The sequence below is a fragment of the Kryptolebias marmoratus genome, linkage group LG6 (genome assembly GCF_001649575.2).
Source record: "Kryptolebias marmoratus isolate JLee-2015 linkage group LG6, ASM164957v2, whole genome shotgun sequence".
Classification (NCBI taxonomy): domain Eukaryota; kingdom Metazoa; phylum Chordata; class Actinopteri; order Cyprinodontiformes; family Rivulidae; genus Kryptolebias; species Kryptolebias marmoratus.
Genome location: NC_051435.1, coordinates 11,449,659 through 11,462,562, shown reverse-complemented (window position 1 = coordinate 11,462,562; position 12,904 = coordinate 11,449,659). Strand labels below are relative to the sequence as shown.

At 44.9% G+C, this 12,904-nt stretch overlaps 2 protein-coding genes across 2 annotated transcripts; both read right to left on the bottom strand.

Moving 5' to 3' along the window:
• Window positions 1-315: 315 nt before the first annotated feature.
• Window positions 316-4,415, bottom strand: klhl23 (kelch-like family member 23). Its single transcript, XM_017424414.3, has 4 exons — window positions 3,879-4,415; window positions 2,561-3,788; window positions 1,551-1,703; window positions 316-1,462 (listed from the first exon to the last, which is right to left on the bottom strand). Exons 2-4 carry the CDS (start codon window positions 3,780-3,782, stop codon window positions 1,152-1,154), a joined length of 1,686 nt encoding a protein of 561 aa, XP_017279903.1. The 5' UTR covers window positions 3,783-3,788; window positions 3,879-4,415; the 3' UTR covers window positions 316-1,151.
• Window positions 4,416-5,336: 921 nt separating this feature from the next.
• Window positions 5,337-11,854, bottom strand: phgdh (phosphoglycerate dehydrogenase). Its single transcript, XM_017424412.3, has 12 exons — window positions 11,420-11,854; window positions 10,281-10,432; window positions 10,133-10,198; window positions 10,001-10,055; window positions 9,733-9,831; window positions 8,670-8,802; window positions 8,436-8,584; window positions 7,754-7,906; window positions 7,327-7,465; window positions 6,954-7,081; window positions 6,648-6,870; window positions 5,337-5,757 (listed from the first exon to the last, which is right to left on the bottom strand). Exons 1-12 carry the CDS (start codon window positions 11,819-11,821, stop codon window positions 5,603-5,605), a joined length of 1,854 nt encoding a protein of 617 aa, XP_017279901.1. The 5' UTR covers window positions 11,822-11,854; the 3' UTR covers window positions 5,337-5,602.
• Window positions 11,855-12,904: the final 1,050 nt, after the last annotated feature.

The following is a 12,904-nucleotide window of genomic DNA, read 5'->3' as shown; positions in this document are numbered from 1 at the left end:
GACATTTAATACAAATACAGTTCACCACTAAAGAGAAATTGGGAAGATTTGCTTAAAATTTAAACAGAGTGAACATCTGCGTCCTTATGGTCTTCAGAAAAAGCCACAAAGAAATTCACATTATAGTTTTTGTCTCTAAACAGGGTTTGAACCTGGATGGTGAGCACCTGTCTCAGTCGCCTACCGCCATGGTTCCCAAACCTTCTGACCCACAAAATAACACCTGCAGGGGCTTGTGACCCAAAATATTACCAGTTCAAGTTTGCAAACTCTGCTACTAACCCTTTTCAGGAATAATGACAGCACAGTCTTAACAATTGTGATACTATTCTTTATTAATTTATGCTTATTGTGTTTATTTTTTATAATACTTATGGTGAAAATAGTCCACTATAAATCTGTTTGTTTTTTTTAAATCTGGGGACCTAACCCTAATTATAGGGAACACATCTTTGATTTACAAAACACAAAAATGGCTAAAACTCAGTCAGCTTTATAGATACCGAGATTTGGTGTGGTAGGAGCTGAGAGTCATGCCTGATACATACTCCAAAATGCTACACACTGTGCAACATCTTAGTCTAAAACTTTGGCATTAAATGTTAAGGTTACTGCTGCCTGTTAGCCAAACATCTCTTGAAGCACTGAACGGATCACTGCCTGCACCTCTACAACTCATTGACATTTGGAGTCAACTATAACAGCTAATTTAATGTAGCCAACACAGTATGGCACCAGCTCAGTCAGTTTTAGATACCGAGCTAAATTTTGTGTGCTAGCAGCTGAGAGTCATCCCCAGGATGCACTCTCACAATGTCGTCTGAGATCACGTATAAAGTTAATTAATTATAACCTGTTTTCATTATTTTCATTTATGGCTGCACGGTGGCACAATTGATCTGCAACGGCGCCTCGCAGCTCCAGTTTCCTCCGGTCGCGCCCAGAGTCCAACAACATGCAGGTTAGGATAATTAGCAACTCTAAATTGTCACAAGGTGTGAGTGTGAATGATTGAGGTAATATCTCCTGGCTGTGACAGAAGTGGCCTTCCATGTTCGCTGCGTGCAGCGTCACATGACTGCTGTGAGCACACAGCTCCACCTGGTAAAAAACCGGTGACAAACAAAATGCTCCGGGAGTCATTTTTGCCGCTAGACACCATGAACACAAACACATCCGTGTGACCTGACCGGGCTGGGAAGAGTCCCCACTATCTCCCAGGAGTCCAGCTCCGGGTCGTATTTCTCAACGCTTTGCAAATAAGTCCCTTTGGAGTAGGAGTACCCCCCGGTTACATAAATGCAGCCGTTTATCACCACGGCCCCACACTCCATCCTCCTCTCCTTCATCGGGGATATGGGCCTCCACTCATCCCCTTCTGGGTCGTAGCAGTCTGCCGCTGTCGTCTGTCCACCAACCAGGTACAGCTTGTTGTTTAACGTCACGGAGCAAAGCCCGTACTCTGAAAACACAAGGCTCAAATGTTCAGGAATCAACACTGAACACATCAGTGCTTTTATTGCCTTTTTTCTTTGGTTCGTTTTTCTTACCTGGATGGGGACTTGTTGTGATGATGCTCCACTCATCCACATCTGGCCTGTACACCTGGATTTTCTCATAAGTGCAGCTTCCTCTGTACCCATAATGGCCTCCGGTTAGATAGATTTTTTCTCCCATTACGCACGCGGTGGCATTTCCCACACCTTCAAAAGCAGCACAGATTGTGATTACCAGCAGAGCTCATGGCCATCAGGTAAAAGATGAAGACTTTAGCTTGTGTCAGTCATTTGGGTTGGATCAGATTCAGGATTTAGCTTTTTTAAATCTCTCCAGCAGCTCCTGAGTAAAAGACATTTGATTTATAAGTTTGAAGTACTTTACTCAAGCTGATTCTGTATTGGAATATATGATTTTGAAGTGTTTTATTAGCTAAAAACAGCTGCCTTAGGCTGCTGGAAATGAGGAGAGTGATGAAACACAAGCCATACAGTCAAATGAAACCAAAACAATGAGCTAAAAGCTGCCTAAAGACAGAGAAAGTCCTTAAGTTTCCACATTTTTCAGAGCACGGTCAGTTTTATCTCTTAGTTTTCTTCAACAGATGGAGTTTGTTTAGTTATCTTTAGCGACCTCGGTGATCCTGCATGTCTTTAGGCTGCAGCAGCAGAGATCTTTGGGTATTGAGCGGATGGTGACAAAGTGCGGACTCCCTGCGATGTTGTCATAACAACTCAGCCGTCTCCGTGGCAACTGAACAAACTCCATCTACAGAGGAAAGAATGCAGTCGGGTCTTATAGCGACAAAAAGAAAAAAACAACTGTGCTGTAAAGGTTTTAGGTCAACATTTATACCTCCAATTTTCTTTTTTAATGAAGTATTTTCATGAACTTCATAGTTTTTACTTACACCCAGAGAGTGGGCAAATTTGATGCGAGAAAAAAGGATGTTTTTTTTGGAAAGGGGCATCTGCAAAAAGTAAGCGAGGTGTGAGGAATGTGTTTCGAACCAGCGAACTGAAGACACTGAGCGGTCAGAGGACTTTCTTTCCTTCATGCGTACCTTGGATCATTTTGGCCACAGGAAACCATTTCTTTTTCAATGGGTCATAAAATTCAGTCTCCTGTTCCGGCGCTCCTCCTCGGTAGCCCCCAATGGCGTAGATGCAGCCGTGTAAGGCCACGGAGCAGTGATAGTACCTGGCTGTGATCATGGGGGAGCCTTCAGTCCATTCATCGTAGTCACAGTTATACAGTGAAACGGTGTCCAGGGCCTCCACGGTGTTGGTCCTGTAGCCACCGGTCACATAGATGTCTGGTCCCAGCAGGCTGACACTGTAGCTCTCTCTGCCGGGCTCGGGCATGTCCTTCCCCTGGACCCAGGTGTTGCTGACAGGATCCCAGATGTGTACCTCACACAGAGGGTGCCAGTAGTATCCTCCTATGATGTACATGCTGGGGGATAGTTTTCTGCCTGGAGGTATCTCTTTGCCATTAGACCTCAAAGCCCGAACAATCATAGATTTTAGTTTCCCACTGTGTTTCACCAAGTAGGGTCTGTGCACCTCCAAAGAGGCCCTGAAGTAAATCTCATCCAGACCCAGATGGATGGCGTGCAGCAAGTCCGTCACGTGGTGCACTCGATTATCCAAGTCGTGGGCGACCCACCTGACGACAGCGTCCACCAGCACGTCGTCTCTCTGCACCGTGAGGCTCTGGGCTTCCAGCAGCGAGCTCACCTGCTCGTGGCCCACCTCCAGGAACTCCTCCTGCTCGGCGAGCTCCGCGAACCTGCTCAGCATCACCCTGCGCGCCTCCCGCTCCAGCCGCGCGCACAGGTGCAGCTCGGCAAAGGCGTGCATGCCCAGGCAGTTGTCCACGTCCAGCAGGCGGACGAGGAAGTCCTCGCACGCGCGCTTGACGGCGGAGAACTGCAGCAGGTCGGCGGCCTCCAGCAGGCTCTGCACGTTGGCCGCCGTGATGCGCACCCGCGCGCTGTACACGTAGTCCAGCAGCGCGCCCAGCACGGCGCGGTCCACGCCGCTCAGCTTCACCACGCTGTCGGACCTCTCCCTCATGTCGGCCGTGAACATGACCTTGAAGTAGGAGCTGCGGGCCGCCAGCAGCGCCCTGTGGCAGTGGAACACCTGTCCGGAGTCTGCGCACTGCAGCGTCACGTCGGTAAACACGCCGCGGAGGTAGAAGCGCCTGAGCGCATCCAGGAGCTCAGCCGGATGCTCTCCATCACAGAAGTCATACGTGTACACCTCGTCTTTCTGAGACATGCTCGCCTGAACACGGTGGGGGGTGGGGGAGAAACACGCGTCAATATCAAATAATGTGTCAGAGGAGAGTCAGCGTGCTGCTGGAGGTGGGCTTACCCTTCATCTGTGGACACAAACAAGCCGCGTTTCTTTCCGCTGCGTCCTCTCCTCCCCCAAAAACACAAGAACCTCAATTTAGCTCAGGACGGTCGCAGGCAGCTCGATCCTATTTTGGTATTTGTGTGTAGCAGCCATCCTCCCCCTCCCCCTCCTCCTCCCATCCCCCCTCCTCTCCTGCACTCTTACTGTCCAGGTCCTTGACAAAACCAAGCAGCCATTCAGAGAGGAATCTCTCCCTCTCTCTCCCTCTCTCTCTCTCTTTCTCTCTGAGCCTAAATATAACCCCCTATTTGCAGTCTCGTGGCGCGCGCGCACGGACCAGATGGAGATTCATTCACAGAATACAAATAAGACCCAAATGAGCTTCGAAATAGCCACCGACCTGGTCCATTCATGCCCCCCCCACCTCCGGCCATGCCGTTGCCATGGCATCCTGAATGTATTTCAGTGGCTTTACCTAATCCTAACCAGGATTAACTCCACAGTGCTCCTTATTCCTGGATTAGGAAATTTCTCACGAGATTAAAACAAAAATAATAATAATAATAAAAAAACGCCACTTGAACTTTGAATAGGGGCTGGTTTGAAACTGTGCTGCAACCAGCTTTATCAGCTTACATTGATTACATTTTTGATTATTTGCTGCTAAATGGGCACATAAACTGAGAGCAACGACTGCAGGTGACTTATTTGTGAGAAACAATGCTGCAACATAAACCTGAAATGATCCATAATTTACTTTAATAATTTTAGAAAGAAACTATCTACAACAACTACTACTACTATTATTAGTATTACAACTAAATGCCATGGCAACATTACTTGGCATCACAAATTTCCATAAGTGTGTTTGAATAAATAGTAAAAGTATCTTCTTGTTTCCATAAATTATAACGATGAATAAAGGACAGAAAGAAAGTAAAAGAATAAATAAGTTACTGAGTTAAAGTTTGACTTTACAGAAACTGTGTACAGTTCAGCAGAAACATCCAGACCTGCAGGTTTGATTTTATCCTCTTGTGCAAAGCCCATTTTAGTCAGCTGATAAATCTGTTGAAATAGGTTTCCTGATGTACAATAAAGCTTGGATCATGATGAAGTGGATTCTTTAAAAGTTTGATACATCTGGAGATGAGCTCACAATATATCTTTTTTACACTGAATGCAGTGTGGACAATATGTTGGGTCTTCTAACCATTTCTGGACAAACGTTTGTGAGTTTTATCTGTACACTGTCAGAGAACAGCTGCCAACATAGGTATAAAATATGATGTGGGTGGAGATTGGTAATGAAATAATGTACACAACCTAGAACACAGTTTTCACAAACTGGCTGCATGAAATGCATCTGCATGGCTCCCTGGTCACTTGGCTGCAGATACTCTGAATTCATTGAGGCTGCGATGGAAATTTGGCTGATTTCCTCCTGTTTGAGTCGATAACTAGTCTCCAACATTTTCAAAGTCTTCTTTATTCTGTTTTTATTGAAACCGTTCAAACTCAGTGGCACATGACAAACATTTTATTTCGTTTTTTTTTCATTCAAGCTCATTGGACACCTTAACACTGGAATGTTATAAAAATACATGTTTTAAACCTAAAACAAGGTGCTAGCTGTCAACACAAGAACCAAGACAGCTTATTTAGATTCAGTCCTCTTCAGAATGTTAAGACCTTTATAGACTAAGTGTTATCCTGGAGCTGTGTGTTTCTAACGCCTTTTAAATACTGAGCTGTGCTGCATCCTTAACCAGAGGCTTTAAGGCACTGAGATCTTGCAGGAGAGACGACACCCCCACACAATACCACACATCCCCGGTGTGGTCCACGGGAGCGCTGAAAGACTCAATCTGCACTCCTTCTGAGGCCAACACTCCTAAACAAAGAACAATAAAAAAAAGCATGAGTGTGAATTTAAGGGAGAAGAATCTCTGAACACTGCAATTTAAAACTCATAACTCAATGCCACCTTTCATCTAAATTAGGAGCAGTCATGGATAAACATCAGGGGAAAAGAAAATACAGCTTAGAGTTTGGCTGAAGCAGCTAACCCAAGGTGTCTTTTCACTAAGTCCCCACTTCAGGTAATTTAAAGTTAGACGCACGTCCTGCTTTGTTAAAGCCAAGTTTGTGCAGATCTTCCTCAAAACTTGAATAAAAAACGAAGCAATGAGTATTTCTCCAACATTGTACCTTTGGTGTTGATGGATAAAGTAACTCTAAAAACCTGAAGCTCACCAAGGTGGCAATGACTGAAAATATTTGAGTCACTGAGGAGAATACCTTGAAATGCGGTTCTGTGGAAAGGTTATGAACAATTATTAACTTACCTGTTGTGCATAACACTTTGAACGACCTCAGTTTGAAGGAAAAGAGTTTATTGCTGATCAGACTGACAAGCTGAAGGCTAATTCAAGCAAGGCCAGGATTGAGTTGGATTACTGCCGACTGCATTTTCAAAAACTTCACAACATTTCATGCATGAAAAGAATTATAAAATAACCTTTGTATCAACCACTATGAAACTTTTATCACTGTAGATGTATTAAAGAAGCAGGAAGCTACTTTGGTCTTGGCCCCACTCAGACTAGCCATTAGCTCATGAATCTGGACAGAATAAACTCTGTCTCTACAAACAAAAGTTGCTCAAAGAGCCATCTAAAACCAGTATCTGTTAAAAAAAACCCATCAGAAAAGCATACACATGAATGCAGGAAGCTTCAGTTTCAGAGGATAATTTTGCTGCAGTGATTCTCGTTCCCTTACCAGCCACTGAGGACAGCAGCTGAGGATTCCCAGAAGCCTGGAAGAAGAACAGATTCCCACTTAGAGAGATGGGCTGCCTGAACTTGCTGTCACACAGCTCCAGCAGGACAGGAGCGCCTCCCTGCACGGAACCGCTCGCCTTGAAGCTGCAGCCGTTCGTCTCGATCTCCACCTTGCACACGCCTGCAGCTGCCCCGTCAGATTCACAGTGGGCTCGATTTACCTGGAAAGGCAGCTCTAATAAATAGATTTCTTAGACACGAAACAAATCGCTGTCGTGCGTTCGTCATGAGTTGATCTTCATACCATGATCCCAGTCTCCTCGGCTAGGCCCAGTATGTTGATGAGATTCGGGCAGCCTTCAAATTCAGGACTGAGGAGTCCAACAAGTACGGCTGAGGTCATGTAACCTGTGCAGGACTTCATGCAATCCCCTGGTTTGCAGAAAACAGTCCACAGTATTATGCAAGGGAAACATTTCAAAGCAGGTAAGAAGAATCTTAATCTTCATAAACCACTTGAACATTACTGTCATGTGCATTAAATACTGTTTTTATGATCACACCACTAGAGGGAGGAAAAATATCATCCATCAATTTTATCCTTCTAGAAATTGAACCCCCCCCCCTTTTTTTTAGACCGCAAGGCTACAGAAACAGGTTAGACCGGTCTTCTTTACCATGAGTGGTGACTTGAACACGACTGAGCGATTTCTTTGAAACACCGCAGGACTGAAGCACCGCTCCGACAGCTTCCCCGAGTTTGATCAGCTGCTGAGACTCCTGGGAGAAGGTGCTGGCTAAAACCTGAGCATTGACCTGCAGACATAAACCACAAAATTGATTTACAGATGCTCCACAGTCATCAATTCGGGGCTGAGAGAAATTGATTAGACAGTGGATGATTTTCTGTTCAGCAGATCCACATACGCTCCGGGTCCAGATCAAAACATTTTGGGCTCTGCTGGATTTAAATCTGCTATTCTGTGTTAAAATTCAAAATGAAATGGTCCTGCAGCAGATCCCATTTAACATATTTCATATGGATAAAGCTGATGGTTTAAAGGGGCGTGTTGTTAAAAGTTAAAACAATGGGTGAAGACTTACTGCTCCAACCAGGTTCTTGCCCTTCACCATGTCCACAATCTGCAGGGCGATGTCCTCCCCACAGCGAGCCTGAGCCTCCTTGGTGCTGGCTCCCAGGTGAGGACAGCTGATGACATTCGGATGGTCCACCAGAGAGCGGTTCGTAGGTGGTTCCTGTGACCAAAAACGCACGCGACACAAAATCTACAAATTCTAATCCGAAAACAGAAACAGTACAGCAGCCACTGAAATAGAAACACACAGGAATGGCCAACAACAGCACTGTGTCTATGCTAACGAGGCGAGAATTTGTGCCGCCATCTTGGCAGGTTCTACTTGACATCCTTAGCTAATGGTAGCAAACTATAGATATCTGAGGGAAACAAATTCAACCAAGAAACCCCACATTTTTACCATTAATTGTTATAATTGTTAAAGAACCTGGTATAGAAGTGAATGTTATGCCATATTAGCTCATAAATCATTGAAAATGTGACCACTTTAGCTTTTGTCTGTCTTGTCCACTGTGTTGGGTGGATATTTTGCCGCTGCTAATGTGTGAGGTAGGCTCATTATGGCATATTCTTGTTCCCTGTGATCCCAGTATGTATGAGATTTGTTTAATTTAGGTAAAAGAAGGCTAGTTTTGCCAATTTGGGACTGTCATAGCTTACAGCACCCACGAGGCGTTAACAATGTGTACCTCAACAAAGACATCGAGTCCCGCTCCTCCACACTGTCCGGACTCCAAGGCTCTGAGGAGAGCGGCCTCATCAATGATGCCCCCTCTGGCACAGTTCACAACCTTCACTCCTTTCTTGCACTTAGCAAAGGTTTCATCGTTGAGCAGACCTTGAGGGAGAAGCACATGTGAAAGGCAAATTCCACAACATCAGCCGGCGTCTTGTTGTTACTCAGCGAGGACAGCGGTGCTCACCAGCCGTAGAGGGCATCAGAGGAGTGTGAACGGTAATGTAGTCACACTGTGGCCAAAGCTGCTCCAGGGACATCTGCTCCACCCCCCAGCTGGCTGACACCTCAGCTGGAGTGATCGGATCGTAGCCAATTGTCTGACAGGAGGATAAAATAATAGTTAAGCTTTAGTGCTTTTGTGTGATTAGCTACTGAGAGCTGCACCATGGGACTCCTTCAGATACAAAGCAGTGCACGTGGTGCTGGTCTGGGCGCTGGTTGGTGGATGACCAAATAATAGATAATTCTATTTAACAAGCTAACTACCCGTGACCTGTGTGGCTCCATCTGCAGGTGGTTGTACAGTTTTCTGACAGACTGAATCCAGATTGGTAGAGTTGATGCTTCTTCTGATAGTCTGGATACATTTGATTGTGTGGCTAATCACTCCTCAAATTATACTGTTAAATCTACAGACACCACCACAGTAACAGGACTTATTAGAAATAACGATATACAGAAATGAAAAAACCTGTCAATGTGTTGGAAATATAACAGCAGATGACTGAAAATTACTGATAAAAACTTTCTCTAGTATTATTGGTTCACCCCTACTTCAGCTACGAGACATTAACACCTCCTGATGCGAAGACCCCAACATCCCACACGTAATCTTGAACTTGAAGTAGGCAACAAAGAATTCGGTGGTTTTTCACCAGATCAATGAGACGACCTGCATCTGAAGAGATACGGAGTTCATGATAACCTTGGAGCTTGGACTCAGACTCATTCAGGAGCTGTACCTGTACAACAACCACCCAGACTGAGTGGGGAGCGATGTGACCTACGCACCAAGACTAAATACTTCAAATTACTCCTTCAAATAACTTCAGACTCCAAAACCTTGAATTACAGAGATTGTTGCAGAAAACACACAAACTCAGATATATTTGTTTGTGTTGGCAACATCAAGGCAGGGTTCAAACCCGCTACTTCTAAAAGATCCACCCAGATGTCACCACACGTAGACGTTAATGGATTTAGGATCAGAGCACCACTGCTTGAATCGTAAAAGCACCATCACTCACCCTCATGCCGAAAGACTGCATTCTCGTGGCAACTTCCTTTCCTATTCTTCCGAGTCCAACTATTCCAAGTACTTTGCCGTGCAACTCTGAGCCCATGAACTGCAGAAAGGGAAACAAAGCAACAAAGAAGCCAATGACAAAGTATAAACGGTGCGAACCCGAGTGTCATGCTCAGTTATTGTCAACTGGGGGAACAATGGAGCCAGTCATGCAACAGAAATTTCTTTCCGTGCCACCTCCAAATGGGGAGTAGATGGAAATCTCTTACCTTTTTGCGATCCCAGTTCCCTTGCTTCATTGACATCGCAGCTTGAGGCAGATTTCTGGAAAACAGACCCACATTTTAATACGCTTCAAGGCATTTGAGGACGGATATTTACCGAAATGCAGCTCGCCTTGCCTCGAGAGGCTCGTCAGCAGGGCACATGTCAGCTCGGCGGCACTGATTGTGTTGCCACTGGGTGTGCTGGATGAGAGAGGCAAAACGTAAGCACGTTAGACTGGAGCAGAACAACACAACAAACCTGTGTGCTAAAGTCACAGCTTACTTCATGACAATAATGCCCTTCCTGGTGGCAGCATCAACGTCCACATTGTCCACACCGGTCCCAGCTCTCCCGATGATTTTAAGATTATCGGCAGCATTTATAACTTCAGCTGTCACCTTGGTCGCAGATCGAACAACGAGGCCATCATAGTCCTGAAACGTAAAAAGCAAACAACTGTAGCTCCTATTGAATTTATATCAGCAGCTCATTTAATCTAGGCCATACAAGTAATTTTTGTTAGTTTGATTAGAGTTTTTTGGTCATTTGTATCAACAGAGTCTGTTTTTTTCCACTGGTGTAGCTTCTGGAGGAGTATTTTTAGTTTTGATAGAAAAGCGGCACTACAACAAAAGCATGAAAAGACAAAACTGTCAACAAAACACAACAGAAGAGCTGCTATGGGAACCCGGATGTGTGTGTGTTTTGCCCTTTAGAGGTCACCAACAAGAAACAAAACATTGAAGGCCAAAAAAAAAGGTAAAACAACCTATGGGCTCATGTTATCACAATTTAATTTTGCCAAAAGAATCTCATGCAGGGGTGTAATGAGATCTCCTGCTACAAGATATTTTTCTATGGAAAAAAAAAACACTGGGCCTAGATCTGGTTTTTAATGTTGGCTCCTTTTGGAAATGAGTTTGACGCCCTGCGTTAGAAGGTCGCCCAGTTTTAACGAGACGTATATAGTTGGAGATTTACGGCAGTCTGCTCAGCTTCTTTCTTTAAAATATCGTTAAAAGCTTGTCTTGTCTCGTTACACCCCCAATCTCAAGCAAACTTAATTTTTTTTCACGTTTTCATGATTTTAACTTTACTTTGTGCAGAACAAATACGGTGACAGCTTTATTCAAACGCTCCATATCAACCAGAGGAGAGGTGGGGGTTTAGTGGTGCCCCTGTTTTATCTGACCCAGGGGCCCCCAGCACAGCAGAGCGTTAGTCCGGCCCTGAAGCTGCTGCAGAATCTGCTTCCAGCCTCTACAGCGTGCAGCACGTTTCCTCCGCAGCCTGATCCTAAAAAACCGTGCTCCTGCCTCAGGTCTGCTGCAGTGATGGAAAGTCGGGGATGAGTTGCATCAGCTTCCCCGTGAATGGGCGGAACTTGCTGCCTTGAAACCGAAAACGGCGCACGAGCTTACCTTGATCTCCGCGATCAGGTCCTCCTTTTTCATGCTCTGCTTCTCAGTGACTCGGATGCCGTTGTCCTCCAGGACCGCCCTGCAGCGCGGGTCCACGCTCTCGCTGATTAGCACGGTTCTGATGGAGATCGGGGCCATCTTTGCCTGCTGCTGCTCGCCGGTGGATGGAGGCTGTGGTGAACTGATGATGAGCACAGGATGATCCGTCCGTCCCCCTACAGCAGTCATCGGCTGATTTTCAGACGAGATCCTCCCTCCCACGGACGCGGCCCCGCCTCTGGCGCGCGTCTCCAGCTGTGACGTAAGCGCGCGCGCCGCGGACTGGAAACCAGCTCGGGCGACAAAACCGTCCAACCAGTTTGATGCAGAGGCGAGGTGATAAACCCACATGGGAAGCAGCATGTTGAGACAGAGGAGTCCTGATGCCAAGCCTACCCGGAGAAACTGCTAAAGTGATAGTTCAGATCTTTTGAAGTGTGGTTTTATGGATATGAACAAAAAGTATCTTACCTGTCAGGCTTTTAGAATGACCTCAGTTTGAAGAATTAGAGTTTAAAGTCAGAGTAATGACTTTTTAATGGTTTTGATTTGGATTTTTATGCTTCTAACACTATTTCTACATCATTAAATGATTGTTTGGGGGTTCATTTAGCTCAGACTCTTTAGTTATTTTTTGTAAAAAATTGCGTTAGAAAAGAGCAAATCTTCATCACCTTTGTTTACAGCTCTATCCGATGATCAGTTGTTTGAAATATCAGCTCATTTGCATATGATCTCAGCTGCAACTTTTGCTTTAACCCTCTCCACCACTCGTTTTCCTTCCCCAAAATGTCACCCTTCCTTTAAAGAAGAAGTAGAATTTTACCTTTTCTCTTTCCACCTGCTGTCTCTGATTCCCTCGTTCTTCCTCTGACTCTGTTTACATCCGGAGATTATTTTACCAACTCAGTAACTCTGAAGTGTACTCGTCAGTGTCTGAATCTAAACAAACAGCTCGTAATTGTTGGCAACAAAACACAATTTCTCTAATTTATTACAAATTATGCAGTAGACGTATTGAATGATGCATACTTATTGTGTATTTTTTAACCATAGATAATACATGTACAAAAAACTTAAATCAAAAACATTGAAAAACTATCATGTCTTTCATGCTGCAGACCACACTGATGAGCTCACAGCCAGTGTTGTCACTGTATTTAGCGACTATTCAGACCCCTCTAGTGGTGATTCTTTTTTTAAAAAGGGGCAAATTTAGCAACTCTTTTGCTGTTACTGAAGACTTTTGTAGACTCTGATGTAAAAGTGAGTATCGTTCTTAGACTTCAGGAGCTATCTGCTGGGAGACTAGCTGGTGACTCAAACTTGTGGAAAAATTGCAATAAAATATCTGAATTTGCCTTTGCAGTCATGGTGAATTCGGAGAGTTTGCAACCAAGTGGCCAACGAGGTACGTGGTCGCAATTTGAACGGACATTTTGGAAA